We start from the raw sequence: 24266 nt of genomic DNA on the forward strand, positions 1-24266 counted from the left end.
AAATGGGACTATTAACACACATGTAAACACACTGCGTGTCAGTCCTACAGAGAGCCAATCACAAATTGAAAAAAACAAACTCTTTAATGACAAGCACGCACAGACACTTTTTACAGTGGAAGAACTCCGGGCTCTTCATTTGCCTCCCTGCGCCTCACCGTCTCTCTCTCTCTCTCTCTCTCTCTCTCTCTCTCTCCAGCAGGAGTAGTCCCTGACTCCGTCACACACACACACACGCACACACGCTGTCACACGCTCTCTCTCTCACACACCGGAGCACAGACAGCTGCTACACCGTCCAACAACCATGGCTGTGGGGAACTCTGCCTCTCTGCTCCTCGGTCTCCTGGTCCTCGTTCACACCTGGGGAGGTGAGTACTTGATTAACGCACTCATCTTCTGGGTGATGTAGTGAATGATGTGCAGTGCAGGTGCTATGCAAACCTTTTGTCCCACGGGCCATCATGTATTTTTCTCTGAACAGTTGTAACAGATGTATTTGATGTGAGAATGTTTTTTTTTACTGCTCTAATATAGAACACTGTGGTGAAATCTCACTTCCTTGCAGAGTTGTTACTGGAGCAGCTGCTAAACTGCAAAGATGTGATGTTACACAGACCATCTCCTCTTGCTTACATTATGATTCACTTAAAACCAACAGAGGCTGGTGACTACAGTCACATGCAGGCTGCATATTACACTCGGTGGTAGAATCTCTATCAAACACTTCATGATTGGCCTGTAGTGTGAAAGCGGGTTTGCCATTTTGCTCCCTCTCGGTCTCAGTTTGGCTGTATTATCTTGTTTACACGGGCAGCTTTTTTGTGAGACTTTCTAATTGAAATAACATGATGCCACACTTTGCTACTTCCCATGGTGCTCAGACCTCACAAGAATGTGAGTGACGTAGATATGAGCACCATCCGCAGTGTCATAGTAAGTTAGTTACACTTTAAGTTATCTTTTTCTTTTTTAGTCTGAATAGTTTGCTGTTTGAAGTTTTTAGCTCCTGACATGCATGGAGGTGCAGTTGTAGTGAAGGAGCTCACCCTCTGCTCTCTGTCAGCTCTTGTCTGGTAAAACTTCAGCTTCATGTTTCTGTCCACACACACACACACACACACACACACACACACACACACACACACACACACACACACACAGTCAAACACATCGTCTCAGTGAGATATACAGAGCTCTCACTGCAAAGGACCACACTGAGATATTTGTATTTAATGTGTAAAAATTTTAAAGTATGCAGTGAATGTTCTAAAATGTTTAACGAGATGACAGAAGTTCTTTCTCCGATGCATGTTAAGATGCAGATGTAGGGCATGTTTATGCTCAGATGACGTGTGAGTGTAGTTTTATATATGAGGTGTTATGTGGGTGAGCAGGGCACAACTCTGCCTCTGCTCTCCAGCTTTATTTTAAACAAGTTCTCTGGTGTTGATTTGCTCCTCACTCAGGTCAGTGTGTGTCCCTCCCGCCTCACTTCCCCACCTTTCCCCTCCTGTGAGCTTCACTTCCCTCCTCTTACACCCCACAACTCTTCTACTCCCGTCCTTATTCCTGTTTGTCACTGACCACTTCATTTCCTTACCTCTGTGTATTGTGTTGATCTCCTGTTTAATGTTCAGCCCCACTATTGTCTGTGATCTCTTCCAGCTCTCTCTGCACCTCAGTCAAGTTCACATCCAGGACTTGTGGCTTTCTTGCCTTCTCAAGTTTGACCTTGCCTTTCATTGTGTTACACTGCACTGTTGGAACATATCAGAGATTAGACATCAGTTCTTCTATATAAGGCTGTTTCCACTGTGCTGGGTTTATATGTTTGGTGAAGGAGTGTGTCAACAACACAGACCAGTCTCACTTGATTGTATGGTTGTAACTAATAGTTTTGATTAATCTTTTGAAAGTAATTTAGGTAAATAGATTCATGTCTGATATGAACATGAGATGAACTCATGCATAGAGCGACACAATACAGTTAAACAGTGATACAAGATTTTTGGGCCATTGAATTCCAGAATTTCATCATAATAACATTTAATCTCCATCAAATAAATGCAGAGTCTTTATGGATATTTCACTTATTCCACGTATTGTAAATTTGATTATTTTGCAATTAGTTGTGCTGCCCTACCAACGCAATATGTAAACATTTGAGTCGCAAACTCTGCAGTTTTTATTTGCATTAGAAATTGCAGCAGATTTATTGTTTTGTTGATCAACTAAGTGAATAATCGCTGTCAAGCATACGTCACTCTGGATCACACTGCTTAATGTTTGAAAAAAAAGCCTTTGTGGTGAGTGAAACCTTCAGAAGTTATTATCTCAAGCATTTGATGTTGGTGAACTCCCACTCAGTCACTGTTGGGACTGCAAAGACGCTCTGTCTGAATACTTGCACATGTATGTGCAACATGGGGGTGCAAATGAGGGCGATTGTGTCGGTGCCAGCCCTCTGTCTCCAGACTGTGATGGCATATGAAAGGAGAGAGGGACATGCTGCTGGGCCGCACCACTGACCCTCGATAAGGATACTATTCATTTTCTGTGACATCAGCTAATCAAGCCGAGCCAAAGAGCAGCCACATTAGACCTCGCTCGATTTAAAGGTCACCACTTTCGGCCGCAGCTGAGGCCCTGAGACTTAGTTTCATCAACTGGTGCTCTACAGAAGAAGTGAGCTAGTCACAGACAATACACGTCCTTGTTGTGTCTCGACCACAGCATAGAAAATTGAGGCCCAGCAATCTGGGAGAGGATCAGTAGAGCAGAGCAGGCCTGAGACTGTGACTCTTTCATTTCCATGTCTATGAACAGCTGGTAGGTTATGTTGGACTTTGTAAAATAGGGTGTAGTGTGGGGGTCTTGCATGTTTTCGGTTGTTCTGACATATTCCTCTTTTTTCTGCTCTCACAAAAGTTATTCATTGGAATCAGAATCATGCAGAACATGTACATAAATGTTTGCCACAAAACGTACATATTCTTCTGCGTTTTAATAACCAGGAGATAGAAATATGTAAAAATATTGATGGCGCTCTAGAACCAGGTCATTACTGAGAAAGTTTGGCATGGGCACTTGGTGTCTTATCTTTGCCCTGAGCTGTTCAAGCACTCTGTGTTTGTGTTCCCAGACTGGTGAGTGGATGACCCACCGAAAGGGGAGCAGTCCACCACTGTTTGTGATCATTGCCGTGACAGTGCTACATCAATCTGGAGATTGTCTAAAATTGTTTTGGTGAATTTACTGTTGTTAGTATTAGTGGAACGTTATCCAGATCCCCAGTGAAACCTGGAAAGGAAACACATACAAAGCCCAGTGAACATTAGTGTTGTGCCATTACATGTTGCAGTACAATGACCCTTAAAGGCAAAGAAAGAAATAGTTTTGGAAGCATTTAATGCACCAAACTGAATCAAAGCAAAGGTGAGATACTGTTGGTGTTGTTTGCCCAGCGTTCTCTGTTCATCATCATGAATGCAAGCAAAATTGCAAACCAAACAGAAATATGCAAAGTTTGGGACACGTATAGTGTTCTGATGGAGAGAGAGAAACAGCATTAGTGGTCATCACATGTTTGTACATTACCCTTTATAAAGGAGGTTATGTTTTCTATCTGCTGTTATGTTTGTTGGTTAGTATGATTGTGGAGGACATGAAATTTGACTCTGCTTCTCTCAGGTCAAGGACAGCCTTCCGACCTTGAATATCTGCTTATACCAATATCACTCCAATATCCAACTATAGTTGTTAATATGCCGCTTACCACCGAGCTTTAACCAGGCATTTTGAAATTCAGAACAATATTATATATACAAACAGTATTATAACAATATAATACTCTTTGCCACCTTTCTTTACAGCGTGTTGTTTTTGTTTAGTGAAGCTGTGATGTCACATTTAGTGTTTACAGATCATATCAGATCCACTGATTTTTTTTCCACTGAGTAACGTATTAGCTTATCCCTGCATACACCATGTGAGCTAAATGACAACACACACATATCAGATTAGTCCAATGAGTGATGGACCATGAAAGCAGCAGAAAAATCCACATTTTCGAGTGTTTTTATGGGAACTGCAACTCCCTGCAGGAACAAGTAATGGGTTGAAGCTGTGCACTTGGGAGCATACACTGCAGAAGCAAAAGGTTTCCTTTTACTGTTTGATCTTCCTATTGATGTGAATAACATCCATTATCACCATTACTTGGGTCAATAAAGCCAAGCAGTGATGGAGAAGGTCGGGCCTGTTTCTGGCGGAAAAAGCTGACAGGTCTTTGTGTTGTTGTCATCGGGGGCCATTTTGTGTGTGTTTTCCCTGAGTAACAGCAAATGATGGTTTGTCTAAAGTAGCTCAAGCAAAGAAACTATCTGCAGGTTTGCATTTCTGTTAATGGTGTCATAGCAACATGACTTTTAATGCATAGTGTATCAGAACAGAATAAAATGTTTCTTCAAAGCGACATCCTTTGGTACAGCTTGATATTCATCGGTGATATGCACTGTTATATATAGATGTGCTTGTTGTGGAGTTTACCTGTGAATCACATTGGAAGCCTCAGCACACACAAGACAAATCCAGTGTTTGCTGATTTGGCTGCAGGGAAAATCCACTTGTATCACAGGGTTTAGAGATCAATTGTAGCTACAACAGCGGCTAAAGAGGCAACTCCCCTCTGACTGTTTCCACTCACTGTTGCTCCAACATGCTTTGAAGTTCCCTGATCAGATGGGCAGCTGAGTACACTTATTAGTTCCCCTACAGTCCTGAGTGACAACACACTGCCAAGCAGGAACCACCCCCCCCAGACTCACTGACACATGATGTAAACACAAACATGGCCGCCTGCTCGGAGCAGGCGACCTTTTGTCCCTGTTTGTGTTACTTCTGTTAAAAGTCCAGTGAGAAAGTTTTAGGTTAAATTGTTGGGATTACAAGTAATGTGACAAGTAGAAATTTGGTGTAAGACCTGGGAGAACATGATAATGCCAGTGATGTGCCATTTCCAGCACAACACTAAATCCATATAACATAACATTTTCTGTAACTTTTTCTTTTTTCTCTTCTTTTTGGTGGGAAAACACTAATTTTAGTGCTTTCATGTGCTTTACTGATCCTTCCTTCATCATAAATGAAACAGCATAGCATAACTTTTACAGCTGCCCACAAACTGGTTGTTAATGAGCTGTGAGAAAAGGTTGGTTACATTCAAGTCGGTAAATCGCTAAAATGCCATCAAGGACTGGGAGGAGCCCTCTCCTGACCAAACAGTAATTACTACTTCATTGTAACACACAATAAAACTCTGACTATTTTGTTAACTGCTGAGTATAAGTGAGTTCCATTCTTGGTCAAAGTTTTACTTTGAGTGATGAGGCTGTTATAATATATTATCGTTAATAAAAAGTTGATGTCTCTGTGGCCACACTATAAGTATTTATAAAGTCAGTAATCTTATTAATAATAAATGAAAACGATTTGATTATACACTGTGTTCCACAGCCACTATCACGGCAGATTTTTTTGTAGCTTGTCTGTTTATTTCCTGTTTTACTTTCTGGGATTTTATCACTGGGCGTCTGTTTAGTGTAACTTCTGTTGCTAATTGTTTCCTACGACTGATGGGACACGTATAGTTTCTGGGTTCCTTTTTTTTTCCTTCTCCTCTCTTGTGTCGTCATGTTCTGACTCAGCCTGTGTTATTTCTGTGAAATGAACTTCTGCATTAAAACCCTTTTCTGATTCTGCCTCCCTAAAAACACCCCTGTACTTTTTTGCAGTGACCTCAGACATTTATTATTACAGTAAGAAGGTACATTAAGGAGATCAGTGTGCTGTTTAAAAAAAAAAAAATCCAGTTGAGTCTAAAACAATGAGAAAACAAATCATGTGCGTGTCGTCAGTTTTCAGTTCTCACTCTTTCACAATTATTTATTAATAAACTTGTTTTATAATTAGTAACATTAATTACTTGTCTGTTCTCCTACAATGTGTGCAGTTGCTCTTATACATCCCCCCCCCCCGACTGTGCTGGAATCTGATTTGTTTTGCTGCTGTAACTGCACATTTCTCTACTGTGGGATTAAATGGATTATTATTTTATCTTATCTGCCTGACTTCTGCTCAGTGAGTTCACTGAGGCTACTGTACTTAGTGTAACTCTCCTCTGTGGGATGACTTGCAAAGTTCATTTGAAACAGCAAACAAATGAAACTAATCCAGAAAACTCTTCTGTGGGTTAAGAACCCTAACTCTTATGTAAGAGGGGTGAAATCTAAAATTAGTTCCAAACTTTAAGGCAGCTTTAAAGTTTTAAAATATACTTTTATTATATAAGTGTACAATCATCTTGTATTATTAGTTATTATAGTTTCTTATGACCCCAGAATTAACCTTTTATATTTATATCAGGAGCCAGATCAGCTGCAGAGGTCAACACCATGGTTTTACAGTTGCTCGCTATGGATAAACTTAACATTTTTGGAGATTTGATGGTAACTGAAGGCTATATATGTTCTTTAACACTCTGGGAAGTGAATGGTATTTTTTAGCTGCAAAGTAGAACTCCACTAATAAATGATGCTAAATTATTAACGTATTACAGTTTGTCTCAGTGAGTCATACGTAGATTCCACTTCAATACTTCCATGCTCTCATGTTTTGCCTTGCTACAGTAAGAGCACACAGTAACATTTAAGTCTTAATGTCCAGTAAAAACTGTATTTATGTGTATAAAAGCAATAGCCATATGTTGCATCTTTCTTTAATTTGCACATTATCAGTGGGTTACTTCACAAATCGATGCCCAGTTACAAGGTTTTGGTTGTATGACCAGTTTTAGGTAGTTTCTTTGGGACCTGGTGTCTTTTTTAACTTGTAAATTCTCAGGTTTTTTTCTCTCACTCTGGACCATAGGTAGTTCAGTGGCCCCCAGTCAAATGAGCCAGTTGTTCCATCGTGTCAGTCACGTTGACTCCAGTGTCAGAATGGTGGTTTCTTCATGGTCGTTAGGCTTCGCAAAATGGTTGACATTCTTTACAAGGCGTTACAAGGGTGTGGAGTTTGCCCAAAATGTTGAAATTGACACCATCATGTCAGAGGAATGATGCATGGAGCCTTATGACTAATAGAAAAGGCATCTGTCCCAAATTTCATCAACTTCAGTGACGTTTTAAAGCTCACACTTTCCGTCATTGGTTAGACAAACAAATAATTTATGTCCTCATGTTGCAATAAATGCACATATATTTACACCTCTTTTTTCCGCAGGGATTTTTGTGACTCATTTGTGACACATTTCACAGTGAATGGCCTTAAATCTGTTTAAAGTTGTTCATGCATCGTCGTCCTGAAACCAGCTGCATTAAATGTCTCCACTGTTGTTCTGCACCAACACGATTAGAGCCGATGCTGTTTGCCTCAGACTATTTTTGGAATAAAATGTGGAGAGATTTCATGAGCCAAATTAAATTAAATAATAATAGTTGTTAACTCCACAGCTTGGGCCTCAAAAGCCACACAGACAATCAGGCACAAATACCTGCACACAAGTTTAAGCTGACTCAGTGCCACTTTTCTTCATTTCTTAACTCCAGGAGTCTTAAAACCCACGTCTGTCATTTAATAATGTATTTCCTTGTATCGTTTAAATTGGATTGACAAATGTTCAGATAAAAGATGGGGGATTTTATTGTTTTCATGCGTCTTTTCCAGGTTTTTATCTCTTTTTTCACGTCAAAGCAGAGCATACACAGAGTTGCTGGAAAAAACCGGCACTAAAGTGACATCTGAAATTGGTGACTGGTGAGTCACAGCTGAATACAGGATTGCTACAGTGAATATGAGCTTTTTCCCTTTGGACGAAAGCTTATAGTTTTGAGAAGTAAAGAATTGTTCTTTAAAGATGTTAAAGGATGCCTCTGGCGCCTAAATGTACCTATGTGCGGGTATAAATAAAGGGTCAAAGACGGTACCTGTGGACATTATACTGATCAGATTGTAACAACATCGGGCTGCAAAGATGGACTCGAATTAGAATTTTCCAGAAGAGATGTGGTTTCCAGACTTGAGCATTAATCCCATTTGAAAGGCTGTTACAGCGTGTTATTTGATTTCATCCAGTATGATATACAGTTGCACTGGTGTTTTCATGAGGACAGTTCACAGCCCTAATGAGAAAAAACATCCAGACCTCATGCTTCAGATGATAAACTGAGTTACAAAAGGTTATTTTGTAACCAGAGCCAAGAGGACTTCAAACTTCAAACTTTCTGTGCTCCCTTTGATCTTTGATGTTTGTTGCTTTGGTGTTTAACTGCTGGACAACAAGATATTAAGCGTTTTTTTTTCTTTCTATTTTATAGAATGCTTTTAAAGTGCAATTTTGTTGGTGTGAATACAAATATTTGATAAGTGGCTGCAGAATAATCACATACATTAATATGAACTCACTGGCTGCTGGTCTGTTTTTTGCTCTGATGCTGTGATTTATGTCCTTCTCCACATCCCGTCCCTGCTCTGAGGTCAAACTCTCACAGACTCCTCTCTGTCCCTTTGCTAAGTTTTGACAATGTGAGAAATATACCCACTGCTGGGCCGAGGCGCCTCTCCTCTCCTCTCCTCTCCTCTCCTCTCCTCTCCTCTCCCCTTCTGTCTCTTCTGCTGTTTAGGGTGATAAAGATGATACTCCAGCTAATTACTGCACAAGGCTCAGATGAGTATGATGTATCACTGTGCCTCCTCTTGTGGGGGGAATTGTCCACAGAAATGAAGCTAGACGATGCAGTTGAGACAAAAAAGACCGGCCTTAAACTCAGTGGATATTGGCAGTTGAACACTACAAATCAAGTGATCAACAAAAAAAGACATGAGTGGCTTTAAGAACCTAAAACTGCTGTAGCTCTGAGACTGCAACACCCCAATTAAAGGTCCAGTCCCAGTGTAACATTTAGGAGGGTTTACTGGCAAAAAATAAAAACGATTATTCCCATGAGCGTGTTACTTTAGTGTAAAATTGTATTGAAATAATAATCGCAGACAGGATTTGGCATCGCCATAACTCCTGGACCATTTGTGGTATCTAGAAAATTCAAGAATTATGGTGATCAGTCCAGGGTGTGAACCCACCTTTCACCCTATGTCAGCTGAGATTGACACAGCACCCCCTGTGACCCTCGATGGATGGATACCAGAAAGCAGCGAAACAGCTCCCATATTACCTGTCATTACAGTAGCCCTCGGGACTTCCACGGAACAACCATCCAATCACAGACAAGATTCACCAGCACGTAACCTTTACAAACCAGCAGACATGCAAAATGTAGAGCAAACACCACAAAATGAAATTCTCCATACACATGAAGAACTGATGAACATGTCCTTATAGTTGTGATGCACAGGCTAACAGTGCTGTCTGACATGCTATTAGTGGAGTAAGTGATTAACTGAGTGTAATGCAGGCCATGCTAACCTGATTAGATTACATTTTGATTTGAAATGTGTGGTAAAATATTGAATTGAGGTTTTATCTTTAATATTTCTCTTTTTTCTCTTAGAATTTTGTTTTCATGTTAAATCTCCAGCTTGTTTCTTGTTAATTTGCTAAGGATTTGTCAATCATTTGTGAGTTTTTACTTACGCTGCAGATCATTGAAGTCTAGGAGCCTCTGCAGGAACTTGATTGAGTGCTAGAGTGCTAAAAAGAGTTGGAAGCTGGAGGAGCATGGATCCTTGTTGAGCCTTAGATCTGAACCTGTCCTCAGGGAGCTGGAGTGGAGACTAGAGTCCTGTCAGGGTTTCTGTCTGTTCTCTCGTTGTTCAACACCCTGCTTAATAATAGATGCTGTTTTCCTGAAATGCTTTGTGCTGATCTAATGCACATTAGGACCCTTTTAACCTAATGCAACCCCTCCGCCTTTCACTATGACCACTGCCTCCATAGAACAGGCTGCTGTGTTTGCTGTGGCTTCACAGTGTTTAGTTACAGTGGATCACGGTTGGCAGTTAACATTTATGGTTTGCTCTTCTCTCACTTTGTGTTTGTCTATGAGATGATCAAGGCCTTAATTTATAGTCCTATATCACAAAGTTAGGTATATGGTTCTTGATATGGCAGATCCTTAGTCCTGTGCTTACTCTATGAAACTGGAATATTCTCTCTATCCAAGATGTAACAGATATTCAGTAAAATGGTTAGGGTTAGGGTTATAAAATAAAAATAAAAATAAAAAGAGATTTGGGTCAGTTCCTCATTTTAATGAACCTTTTCCAAGCAGGAACAGCTGATGCAGTGAAAGCGTGTCATTGTTTTCATTGCCTGGTTGCTGCATAATCACCCGGGATGTCACATCACACAGCATGTGAGAAATTGCAAATCAACCCTTGTATTCAGTGGGCAAGATTCTTGATGAATAAAGCATGTGAGAGAGAGATTCATTTTTTTTCTAAGAACTTCCAGTGATGCAGTGAAACAGGACACGTGGCTGATACATTACACAGTGATGACAGATCAGTTCAATTAATTCATTCTTTCAAAAGTAAACAAAGAGATAACTTTAATATGTGTATAAAGGAATGCACATCCAAAAATGTGCAACCATCAGCTTTTCACCTGAACACAAATAATACGTGTCAAGTCAATAACCAATGGGTTAATGGATGGATTTAATGAAATTAACTAACTGAACTTAAGTTAACTGTTTTTTTTTTAAACGTCTACATCAGGTCATGGAAGGAATGTATTGTGGGACATTTTTCATTTATGCAAAATACATAATTCTAGACAGACTATTAACTCGGCATCAAGTGTTCTGTCCTTTATCCATCAAACGGTTCGTCTTGATAATGCTGGCACTTAAACAATGACATTTTAGTTTAATCTAAGGCTCGGGTACAATGTGTGTATACATACAATGTCTCGTAAGTATACACACACACACACACACACATCTTTAACAAAAGCCTCATCTGCTCGTGATGCACACTCAAGTTACGAATGAATGTCTTGTTATGAATGAGCAGTATTTCCTTTTTTCATTGTTGCCACCAAAAAAGGAAAAGAGCTGCTGCTGAGCACCTTATCCTGTGCGTCAATGGGTAAAAAGCTTTCAGTCTGTGTATCTGCAATCTATCTTTAGCCATAATATGCCAACAGCAAGCAATGCACATCTCATACTTGTGAGACCATGTCATGGGACCTCTCTCTCTCCCTCTCTCTCCCCCTCGCCCTCTCTCTCTGTGTTTCTGTATGGTCACAATCAGACAAAATGACCCAGTCTCCAGTGGCCTTTCCCATACTTCCACGCTATGTTTTGTTCATCTCTGCCTGCTCACAGACTGACTGATGTGGACACAATTTTATAGTAAATGGACGTGGGAAAGAGGAAGGAGGGGGCGGCCCTCAGAGACTCACTTATAAAACACACTTATACAAACAATACATGCACAAAACACTGTGAATCATTTCAAAATGTTTTGTTTTAAAACGAGGCTCGGATGTGGGAACCATGACTGCATCCTGTGTGAAGTCGGACGTCATCATGTATTTAATGCCTATTATCTCTCTGTGTGTCGGCATATCACAATAGCGGAGTGTGGAAACTTTGAGCGGAGGGGAGGGGGCACTTTTGTTGCCAACTAGTCATCAAAAAAGGTTGAGGCTTGAGAATGGAGTGACTTCCCTCTGAAATCCAACTGCTGAGGAATTATGAATTAGCATCAGGTTAGAAAAAACTCTCCTGAGGGTCTGTGGTTGGATATATTTTAATCACTTATGACCTGAAACTGCGCTCAAATGGTTTCTGTTTTAGTATTTCAGTGGTTTGTACATCTTAATTTTCTAGAGACATAGCGAAAGACTGCAATTGTTGCCTAACAGGGTTTTGACGCATTAAAGTAACCATAGGCAGGAGTTTCTTTGGCATTATCGATCAATAATTCCTGCATGATTGATCGATGACAGTTCTGCATATTCTTGAGAGCCATGGTTCCCAACTTGGGGTCCGTGCCAGAGATCACATTGGAGGCGCACATCTTGAGAGGTTATTAAATGATATTTGTGCGTATTACATTTTGAAAATCCCAATCACACACTCTGGATAATCAGAACTCGGTATTACCCAAATTAAAACCCATGTTTTGGTCCACCTTTAAATGTATAAATGTATTTATTACCAACATCTCTGTGACCATTACTGCATAAGCAAGTCTCATTAGGTCAGTTAGCAGCTATACCTGATCGTGTTCCTATAGTCAGCATCTATACAACAAAATATCACATCAGAGAAACTTAAATGTACCAAAGACTCACCAATACCAAAACAGAAAACAAGGCCATATCTCAAGAGTTACCTTGGTTTTGATTTTATAGAAGCGCAGGACAGTTTTTATCCATATAAAAGATTGGGAACCAACTCTTTCCGACACATACTTCAAATGCCAGTGTGAGAGATAGTGAAGCAAGACATTTTTGTATACTGCTCCACACTCCAGTCAGAAACCCTTCAGCTCCTGCTCTTCACTCACTTCCACTCACATGCCCAGGTAGAGCATTTCAGAGATGGATTGGATGCTCTGGGTGACCTGTCACACCTGGCATTAGAAAGTGTTTTCTGTGATCAGATCAGGATCAGATAGCACTTCACCACATATTTACACACAGTAAATACACAAAGTGCGTCTCCGGTACCCACATCAAGATCCGATTGCTATCTGATCATGGTCATGGTCATCCCCCCTTACGTCTCTTCTTTATTCTTGCTTATTAATGTGTGCCTAACTGTGTATGAAAAACGTTTTGATGAACATTTATGATGAAGGGTAAATATCCTGTCTTTGACAAGATCTGGAGATCTTTCATGGTATTCCTAGAGGGGAGGAAAGAATTTGAAGCATGCATGCCTCGACTGTTGACCATCAGTGATTGAGTATTATTGTATGGATAAGAGCTATGTGATCTATGTTTTGGATTCTTTGCCCTGCCATATTTCACATAATAGAGATGACTCTGTGTCTGCTCTCTCTTGCATCCGAGTTAATTGTTGTAGTGTTGTCATCATTTTTTTCTGAAAATGAGTAAACACGCTTTAGGAAAACGTTATTGCTCGTAACTTTAGGGTTGTAATGCCCTGCATCTTATGTTCCACCACCACTGCTGTTAGAAGTGACCTTTGTAAGAGACACAGTCAGACTACTGTACTTGTTGTAACTGTTGTGAATCAACACAGTCCCCAAGAATGATGGATTGACTGGAGCCTGGTGAGCTCAGGATCGAGCCAGGTCTAACTGGAGTTGATCTCTGCAACAGGTGGTCTGTTGAAATGGAATACAGCATTGAATCACCAGGAGAAATCAGAGAGCTACGTGACTCTCTCCCTGTCTCCCCTGTTGTGTGGTCCACTCTGATCTTGTCCACTGTATTTACATTCTTTGTATACTTTACTCCCATTCCTTTTTGGAAATCGTTAATATCGATGGCATGTTGAGAGGATACTGCTGGCATTCATTTCCAGCTCACACTCTCTCGTTCCCCCTGTGTTTGGGGAAAGTGTCTGGCAGGTCAGTGAGAGACTAGTCGACCTCGCTTTCTCTGAGGCATTGTGGGAATGTGCAGTTTGCGTGCTGCAGCTGCCTCTGTCTGTCTCATTGTCTGCACAAAGCAGTTGAAACATCACCTGAACTGCTCAAAGGCTCCCTGTGAAGCACCACTCTGTATTCTAAGCAAGTAAGTAATAATTCTGTAGCTGCAACTTTACTGGTTTGTCTGGAGCTCAGACCCTTGTCACACATCACATAATCTCTATGTGCCAGAGAAATATGAAAGAATGTGTTAGAAAATTCACAAGTTTCTTTGTCCAATCTGAAGCCAAGTTGAAATGCATGTCTTTACTTTCAACTCAACGGTTACTAATGTATGTGGCCCCAACAAAACAATCTGGGGTTGCCTGGCAACAAGACAGTTAGACCAGGCACAACTCCTGCTGCAGCACAATGCGTCATTCAGCACAGTGTCGTGTAGGCCAATTACACGCAGTACATGCAAGTGCACATTACTGGTTCATGTCTTGGTCATGTTCTGACTATCTTGGGTAATCTGATCACATGTGCAACCGAGATGCATTTGTGATCCATCCGCTCAGACTGGAGACTTTCAGAGTTGTTCTGGGCCACAGATATACTCGCATCAGGACTGCATACTCGGCTAAATGAACAATATCTCATTTAATGGTAGAGCTGTACCCACAGTATCTCCTTATGACTTCTCTGTATTCCTCTCTCAGTTGGTCCCAATAAAAAACATTAAACAAATTAGGCACAGTGCGGCTTGAGCAGTCTAAATCAATTATGAATCCACTGGGAGAAGGTCGTCACAATAGCAGGGCATATCAGAAATGACAGTTTTGTTATGTTCACCATCAAAGTGTCGATGCAGACAAGTAATCTTACCTTAATTTTTAGCTGACATGCTGTGACAGCTGTGCGGCTGTTTTACCCCGTGATTTCACAGATGGTTTGTCCCTCCTCCTGCCAAAGAAAATAGTGGATTAATCCTGGAAGAGTGACGCACTCGCTGCTTTTCTCCATATGAAAATAACCAGCAAATATGTGGACTATAGTGAGAATATTAAATAACTGTCTCAACATCACCAGTGATTAATCTCTCAAGATTAAGCAAAAACTTACAATTGCTATTTGTGGAATATTAATACATTATGTATATAGGGTATGACACCATATGATAAATGTGCAATTTGTTTTTCAGCCGTCTACTCAAGACTTATTTGTGTATGTGTTTAATAACATATGCATCTTGTATTATATTGTATTATTTTATTCATTTATTTATTCAACTATAGCTATGGCATTGTGAAGGCAATGCTGGTTGTATATTTAGAGCAAATTACCGTGTCATATATAATGTACTTTCACAGTTAGTTACTATAACATTTACTATAATAAATGATTGTAAATCACAAGCTGTTTACTGTAAGTTCACAGTAGTTATGCCCTAATATAGTCTGTGGTTTATAAGGCAGTATTTAACTGTAACTTTACAGTTGTTGTGACTGTATTATCATGATTAAGCAGTAATTTACTGCATAATTACAACTAAGTCTTACAGAAATGCTATGTTAAAAATGTTACGCACATTTTTAAAAAGTGGGTTCTCATAAAAATGAGTCAGTCTTTGTTTTGTTTGCATATTTGTGGCATTACACACTGTGCTGTGTGTGTGTGTGTGTGTTCGTGGAGTGTGTCTGTGGTGACATGAGCTGTGCGGGGGATTCATGAATAAGTCAAATCCAATCCTAGAGTCTCGTATTGTTAGTCTTTTTTTTTTTGGTTTACATGCCTCAGTGTGCGTCACAGGATTATTGTGATTGATGAAGAAGTGACAAAACCTCAAGTGTTTTTAAGAGCTTCCTGTAACATTCCTTTGGGACTGTGCAAGAGAGTGAAACCGTTTCTTCTCAGTCCTCCTGGAGAAATTATAAGAACAAAGTTAAAGGCAACTCGATGTGTTCTATTTTCTTATAGAGGGCATATTTTGATGCATTCTTCTTACTCACTCACTCATTGTCTACCACCGTATACTCCACATGAGGGTTGTGAGGGAGCTGGAGCCAATCCCAGCTGACGTAGGGTGTAAGTGGGTTACACCCTGGATAGGTCACCAGTCCACCACATTGAGACAAACAACCAATCACTCTCACGTTCACACCTACAGTCACTTTTTGGAGTACGTGATTAACCTCTGCATGTTTTTTCTTTTGACTGTGGGAGAAAACCCACTTTTTTGTAGATTAACTGATGGGTTAGATGCACTGACACATTTCCGTCTATGCTATATATGTATATATGAAATGGAATTAAATGCATACAATAATACTTACTCAGAAATCAGTGGGTCTGAACTGATTATAGTATTTTTCAGAGATTTAAGCTGAAGTTGCATCTGAGACAGGTTGATTGTGCAGCTTGAAGGTGGTGGACGTAAAATCCCGGACAGTCCAGCTTTTTAAATGTATACAGCGGTTAAACTATATTAATATTTAAAAGAATATCAAACAAAATGTTCCATGTATAAGTAGTGTGATGTGCTGTGATGATAATTTTGTTATTAGTTTGCAGGAGAATTAAACAGTTAAACAACTACACTGTGGCTGTAGTAGTAATAATGATAATAATAATAATAAGAATCATCATGATAATAATAATAATAATAATAATGATCATGATGATAATAATAATAATAATAATAATAATAATAATGATCATAATAATAATAACAATAATAATAATGATAATAATGTCTATTTACCAAATGCAGCCTTTAAATAGATGTTTATTTGTGTGTGGCATTGCTTTTATAAATCGTGCAGCCTGGAGCTTGTGAACCTCTCCGTGTTTGTCTTCTCTCCACACAAGAGTGGTTGTCTTTAGCTTGATAATGTTACCTTCTCTCTACAAGATGCTGTAAGTGCACCATTAAGCCATCATTATGATAAATGTCAGAGGCCAAAGCAAGTGTTGGAGACCCAAACACTAGATAAACAACATGCCACATCAATTTCTCCTCTACCTCCATATTTTCTTCCTAGGAAGGTTAGGAAGGTGAATAGAACCTGTAACAGTAAATAATTAATTAAATACAGTACATTTACTGTTACAGGTTCTATTCACCGTAATGTTCTTTATATACATCCAAAACTTTAGCAGCCTGGCAAGAGCCCTGTGTTTTGTCATGCTCCCTCTCTCTGTCACACTCTGGCCTGAAGAGCTGCTATTTATGGTGCCACTCGGGTCAGTGGCACTGTAATTCTGCTGTATCATGTAAGCAAACAAGCTTGATAGGCCACTGTTATTCTTAGATGTGACATGTCTGGAATCGTGTCCCCGAGCTGTCATTTCGTTTTGCCACAGTAGTGTTTGGTTGAAGGAAATTTGGTTCCAAGAAACACACACACACACACACACACACATATAGGTTTCTGCCACGTGTTTCAGTATGAAGCTGTGTCGTTTTTATTTTGTTCTAATCAAATGCAATACGGGTGGAATTATTTTTAAGAGGATTATAATCGCGCTCCCTCGTGTTTCCTGCCTTTTTGCTGCCTTCATGTTCAAGCGTTCTTTCAGCACTGCTGATCACCTGACGTCCTGTGAGGTGATTAGCAATTAAAAAGCCAGTGGCAGGCAATAAAATGACGTTTGTGGAACACACACACATTGGCATTATTTGTGTGGATGTTCAGACATAATGCATTCCCCTTGCCCCTTACCTTAACCTAAGTCCTAAATCTTAACTTTAACCTAAACCTCATTCTAACTCCCAAAAACCAGGTCTTAATCCTCAAAAAGCCTGTTAAAGTTGTGTGGATTGGCCAAAATTTCCTCACAAAGTCAAAATGTCCTCACTAATATAGGTTTGCTTGACAGTTGGTCAATATAAGTATTCTTAAGACAGTCTAAACAAAGTGTTAACTAACCTAAACTTAACCTAGTGTAACCACAATTAAAATCTTCGACCTAAACTTAAACAGTTCCTCAGAAATTAAGTTTTTGCTCATTAGGATCAGGTTTTTGTCTCCATCAGGATCACTGGTCCTGACAAGGTCGGTGTTTCTGCCAGTTTACGGTAGGTTGTAACGACTTAACAACTAAGTACATACTGACTAAATCAGGTGGTGATATATATATAGGGTTAGTTATATACACTACCTTGAAATCTAACCTAAGTGATAGAAGACACAGATTATATACTGTATTTACTGTACTGTAATTATATATGTATTTTTTTTTAAGCCCGGTAAGTCGTGAATGAAACGTACAGACTTGAGATCTTGTGATCGCTGTGCTCTGAGACAGTTGCAAATGTGTTTCGTGTTGTAGTTAATCTTGAGTTCAGGTCAGTCGTGGGCCTCTGGTATGTATGAGCTAGATACAGCATAGTCACAGTGTGTGTTCACCTTACACCCCACAGACAGACAGACAGACAGACAGACAGACAGACAGACAGAAAACTGGCCGGTTATTTATGTGTAGTTGTCTGTTTCCTCTTGATCATCCTGCCAGTGGCTGCTGCTGCTGCTTTGATCTGAGCTTTTCTCAGATTTAAGAGTATGCTTCTTCTCCTCCAGCAGCAGGACCTAAGGAAACTGATAATGGGCTGTCTGACGTTGAAGGGGACGTTCCCAGTGTGACCTTTGACCTTCTGAACTTTCCTTTAGCACCAGTATCAGGTAGTTTCCCCCCACTTTTTCCACCAAAAGGTCATTTTTAATCCAATCAACAGATTGGGTCGTGATCTTAATTCAGTGTTTTCAGAAAGTCCATCAGCGTTCCCATCAGGTCAGATGTCAAGTTTACACACAGGATGTTTCTTAATGTAATGACCAAACTGCTATGGAATTTGCTGAGGGGGACATACATCCCTTTTGTAATTACCTTTCCTGTTGCTCAGCCCCTCTGTATCCTGTGGAGTGTTTTCACATTGTATGGTGTATTGAACATTAAACTCTCATGAGGAAGCTGGTGAGGCCTTAATTCTTGTTGCGACCCTGTGGAAGTAGTTTCTCCACGAATCTGCAACAATAGATGTGGATTGAAATGAGGATACAGTCAGAGTGTGTTAGAGTGAATTAGTTATAGCAGTGTGAGCATTTCTGGGAACGTATCATCCATCCATCCATCCATTATTTACCACTTTATCCTCCACCGGAGGGTCGCGGGGGTTGCTGTTCCAATCTCAGCTGACAGCAAAGTAAAAACGTGTTTGTTTAGGCAACTTTAATTTAGAGGTGGGAAGAAAGTTTTACTTAAGTACAAGTAAAAGTATTGGTCTAAAAATATACTCAAGTAGTTTGTTTAAAATTTACTTTTTTAACAAGCTTGGGGTTTTTTCTTGGGGTGAATTGTTTTTCCTCTTCTCATCATTCACGGCAAAGAACGTAATGTTTTATGTTATATATTATTTTTAATGCAGGCCATTTTTTTTTACTCAGTAACGGATGTGATTTAAAATTGGGTGAAGTAAATGTAATTCATTACTTTCATTTAACCAAAACTCAAAACACAACCCTCATAGTCAGATTCATGTTGAGGAGAGCACAATCTGTTTTGAATGTCAGTCCATGTGATGAAGGTAGACGTTGTCTCCTTCAACGATGACCATCTGTGGTATGAGAAGGCACCTCTGCTGTGCCCCCGAGAATCAGATTCCAGCCTCTGAACAAACGCACGCTATGTCTCATCTTTCTACTGTACCTGTCAGAGAGAGATGACCCAAGCATCTGTTTGAAGTATGTGCTCACACACATGTTTAAAAATAGGTTGTCCTGATTTCCAGAACGTCTGCTCTTCACCTGACAATAGTTGTCCATGTGAAGACTGTTGGACTGTTTTATGTGTCGATGAAGATATTTTGGATCAGCAGCCACAGCAGCTCAGCGTCTGGCAGGAAGTTTTGTTATCATCGCACTCCACAGACACAAACTGATTGTTATGTCTACAATGATATCAAAGCCATTTTGTCAGGATACACAATGTCTTTGATACAACCCCCCGTCCCCCTAAAAGATGGTCTCTTCCTATCTGCTCTGTTCTGCTTCGAGGAGGAGTTGTGGGGTTTATTTTGCAGTACACACTATTTATGTGTTGGGTTTAAGGAGGGAACCACTGAACTAAGAGTTCACCTGCACCCTCGGCTCAAACTCATTTTCTGGCTTAAACACTGACCTTGTCAGGACCATTAAACCTGGTGCTTATGTGGCAGAACCTCATTGCTGAGGAACTGGTTTATGTTTAGGTTTAGGGATAAGCTGGTCATGGTTAAGGTTAGGTATCATGTTTTGTTTAGGCTATCCAAATGAATGGATGACCTGAGAAGAATAGCTTTGTGTTAGGGTCAATCAGATCAAAAAATCTCCCTTTTCACTTTTTCGCTGACATTTCCTTGTGTTTCTGTGGGAACATAAACAGTGCAGGACTTTCCTCTTCCTTTGGTGTGGGACTCGTTTTGTAGAAGCAGTTCTTTTTCTTCAGCATGTTTTTGGACTGTGGGAGGAAACTGGAGAACCTGTAGAAAACGCAGGGAGAACATGCAAACTACATGTAGAAAGGCCCTTGTTCTGATGGGGTCTTGAACCTAGATCTTATTCTGTGAAAGCAAGAGTGGTGTGAATTATTATTTTCCATTAATTTTACATTAATATGGCTTACATCTCCTCTTATCTCCTCTCCTTTCAAGAAGCAGCATATGTACAGAATCCGTTGCCATCTCTTGTCATAAACGATGTTTGTAAAATTGTTGTCTCAGGGTCAAACACACACACTCTCACTCTGTTTGAGGAGGGCAGCTCATCAAAACTGGGAGAGTTTTCTCAGCTGTCAGCGAGCATGCTCAGCATATCTTCTGTCATACTGATTTAGGGCAATTATCCAGCGAGCATGGACTTTGCACTATCATTATCTGGAAGGATCGATCTGAGGCCTTGGAGTGCCAGCGTCTCTGAATGATGCACTGTGGAGATGAATGCTGATCAAATTACCAATGAGATCTGATTGAGATTCCCAGGAGCAAAAGTACTTCAGCTGTTAGACAACACAGCGAAGAGTCTGAGAAATGTTTGGTCTGAATGCCAAAATAGGATCTAACTTTCTACACGCTGTGCCTCTCTGAATTATATGTTCACTGCAGATAGAACGCGGATGGGATTGTGCAAGTGAGTCAGCGTTGTCCTTCCATCGCTAATGGCCAGAAAACGTATGTTGGAGAGACTAATTGGATTTCTTTGACAGGAAGGCATCTGTCCAGCTCCATTAGCCAGTGGTAAAAAGCAATACAGTGCAGAGAGGCAGCAGGGAGATAACTAGAGAGGTAGAGATGCAGGAGATAGTGAGGAGGGGATGAAATAAGACAGAGGTCACACTTTTGTTGTGAACGAGCAACCGCTGCATCATTATCATTCTGTGCAAATGAGTAAAAATGTAGAATAGAATGAAATGTCACCAGCGAAGCAGAGGCACCTGATGATATCTGAAAGAGAAGCTCCTTTATATTCTATAAAGCTGAAAAATGTACACAAATGAAAATTTAAAACAAATGATGCTCACTTTTCTTTGCTTATTTCATTCGTTTATGGGTGGTGGGATTCTGGTAGACAGTGAATAAGTACATCATAAACAAAAGTCTGAATATCTTCATATACATACTACATATGCACAAGTTTACCGGATTGAAATAGTATAAGCTAATAAGAGCTATTTTTTTTATCTTTCTTTTTTATCAATTCTGTGTCCCACAGTCATGATTAGACATTTGAGGTTCTGTCATTTTTCAGGTCAGGAGATTGAGTTTGTGTAATAAAGGCTTTTTTTTTTTGCCCACTGCATCCACTGAAGAAGTGGATGCAGTGACCTCATTTTGTAAAGTTAGTGATGATAACAGTTATATACATGTGTGTCATATACCATAATGAGGTCAAGAGACAGTTGCAAATGTGTTTCGTGTTGTCATGACAACTGAGCAAACTTGTCTTTGCTGAAGATGCAGTTGAAAGCTTTCGATCATGAATGCTTATTTTGTTTGAATTTCGTTTCTGTTTTGAAACTTACAAAAAATATTATTCATTTAAAATTAGGGATGGAATCTGTATTTTAGCTGAGTCATGTTTGGGCTGTTTATTTTTGGGAGAACAATATTTGTTACACAGTTGGAGAATGATGTCTTTGAAATGAGCACAAATGTGTTGTCAATAGCTTCATAGTTCATAAATGATCGGAATAATATCGGTATGTATTGGTAGAAACTCATATTTGTGATGGCGGTATTGGTATCTGACACAAAAAAAGTGGCATTGTGACATTTCTATTAAAAATATGTTTTTATGATGTAATTGTACATGTAGATAACATATGAGACTATATAATGTATTGTGAGGATTAATTAGGCCTGTCTTAAGAAGACTGCTCGTTTGTCTCCCAGTCCGGGTCTTTCTTTGTTTCTGTGTGGAGTTTGCATGTTCTCTCCTCTGGGTTCTCTGGTTTCCTCCCACAGTTTAAAAACATGCAGAGGTTAACTGGACACTCTAAACTCACTGTAGGTGTGAGTTGTTTGTTTCTTTATGTCAGCTGGGATTAGCACCAGCAGGCCCGCGACCCTCATGTGGAGGATACAGAGGTAGACACTGGATGATTGGATGGATCTTCAGAGTATATATGAGTGTGGAAGTAAAAATAAACGAGTAAATAAAGGTCAACGCAGGACACAGGCGACTCACATTTACATTTCCTCAAGCAGCACTTGACATAAACTTGGATATTTCTTGTCATATTGCCAAAAGAAAAGCTGCATTCACACTGACACTCAGGAAAAGCTAAATCAATCCTGGCAGCTACAGCCGTGGTCTGTAGCATGTAACTGGAGGTCCTTCCTATAGACGAGAGGGAGGACGTGCTGTGGTCAGAAACCCTTGAAGGGGAAAACCACTCATTCCTCAGAAACACATAATGGAGGAACAGTGGAGCTACTATGCCGCCTGTAAATTGAGTCTTTCTTCCTGTGAGAGGGTGACATGTTGGAATGCAGCACATTAATGTGGACATGGGTGGGCTCCTCATTCCTGTCATAGCATCTTTTTCTTCCCTTTGACACAACATGGCTCCGTCTGTCTGCATATGCGTGTCTCCTTTGACTTTGTATGAGCAGGATGTATGGATGCAGAAGTCAGGTTCTCTCATGAAGATGAAGATATTTTGGATCAGAACAGCCGACACAGACAGCTATCATATAAGATTATTCTTAACTCTTATTAACAGAGTGCCATGCAATAGACACGGTTTAACAAATGTATTAGACCACGTGTCATAAAAACGAGAAAACAAATATTTTAGAAATCTCTGAGAAACTTTTATTGTTACTTATTTGGCAAATAACAAACTGAATTCACTTTTTTATTCCCAAATTTGCTTCTCTGAGAAGTCAGAAACTAATCAAGTGTAACATTCAACCACTAAAACAAGTTTCTGTTCAGAAAGTCCTCGACTGAAGCCTTGGTTTGTTGAATAAATAATGACCTCTGTCAAATGACTATTGGATATTTTGGACAAACAGATGGATATTTTCATCCATCTGTATTCGTTCAGTTGGTTGGACTTTTTAAATGAGACATTGACACTGGCCGGTCAAACGACAGAAGCTTTAACCTGAAAATTCACCTTTTCAACAACCGTGTTCCGTGTCTGTCTTTCAGCCTGGGCCGCGGTGGACGTGAACATGGAGGACAGAGTGGAGGTGTTCAGGGGAGACACTGCCCAGATCGCCTGCATGTTTACATCAGTCGATGGCATCGGTGGCGTGACCATAATGTGGTTCTATGTGAGTCTCATGAAGCCTAATGCACACATACACAGATAGACATTGGATGTTGACATGAAAGTAATGTTTGATTCGACCTCTGACCATTAGATGCTACAAAAGGGTGAGAGGCAGCAAATCTACTTCCAGGACTCCACCATGAAGATCACAAAGCAAGGCACACCGTACTCAGACCGGATCAGTGTGAACGGAACCGGAGCCAACGGAGTAGTGGTGCTGACGATCAATGACGTGCAGCTGCGGGACGAAGTGGAATTTATCTGTCTCATCAAAAGTCTGACAGATGGGACAGGGGAGGGGCGGACAAAGCTAAGGGTGTTTGGTAAGATTCTGTCATGTTTTAACATATACAAGTTACCAGTAGATGTTTCGCTAAAGCTCTGGACTTACAGTATATTCTGTCTTGTTGTATGTTTTCATGGATATTCTTAATTCTTCTTCTTTCTTTTTTTTTTTTTACTTTGTCTCCTTCTTGAGGTGTCACCCTGCCCTCATTTCCTTATCTTTTGTCTTTTCAACTCAGACGTTGCGTTGAATGATGTCAAAATACATATTCACACATAAACATGATGTGGTACTCATTGCCTTGGTCCCTAAAAAACAAATGTTCACTTTGAAAGAAATAATGAAAGAAATAAAGAAAGAAAATAAAGATCATTTCTTCAAAGCTACAGGGAGCCACTGCAGAGGTGTTGCAGAGCCACATGAGGCTCGAGAGCCCGGGGGTACAGCATCTCTGTCAGCAGAAGCTCAGTTCACGTCTGTTTCTACTTCCAGCTGCTTGTTTAAGAGCTAGAAACTGCTGAGAAACATTAATGCTGATTGAAATATTAATAGTTTAAATACTATACAAAATGCTTGTTCCTTGCACTCATTG

General features: G+C 40.0%; 1 protein-coding gene across 4 annotated transcripts in view; it reads left to right on the forward strand.

The window, feature by feature from the left end:
• The first annotated feature begins 221 nt into the window (after positions 1-221).
• The window catches only part of mcamb (melanoma cell adhesion molecule b), a 33937-nt gene continuing 9892 nt past the window's right edge, over positions 222-24266 (forward strand). For all 4 annotated transcript variants that reach the window (XM_044015739.1, XM_044015737.1, XM_044015738.1 and 1 more), the window contains exons 1-3: positions 222-371; positions 23265-23389; positions 23480-23711. In XM_044015739.1, coding sequence (XP_043871674.1) covers positions 308-371; positions 23265-23389; positions 23480-23711 — 421 coding nt within the window. In that variant the 5' untranslated portion in view covers positions 222-307. The remainder of the gene's footprint in view (positions 372-23264; positions 23390-23479; positions 23712-24266) is intronic.

This window comes from Solea senegalensis, unplaced genomic scaffold (assembly GCF_019176455.1).
Source record: "Solea senegalensis isolate Sse05_10M unplaced genomic scaffold, IFAPA_SoseM_1 scf7180000013836, whole genome shotgun sequence".
NCBI classification, from domain to species: Eukaryota; Metazoa; Chordata; class Actinopteri; order Pleuronectiformes; family Soleidae; genus Solea; species Solea senegalensis.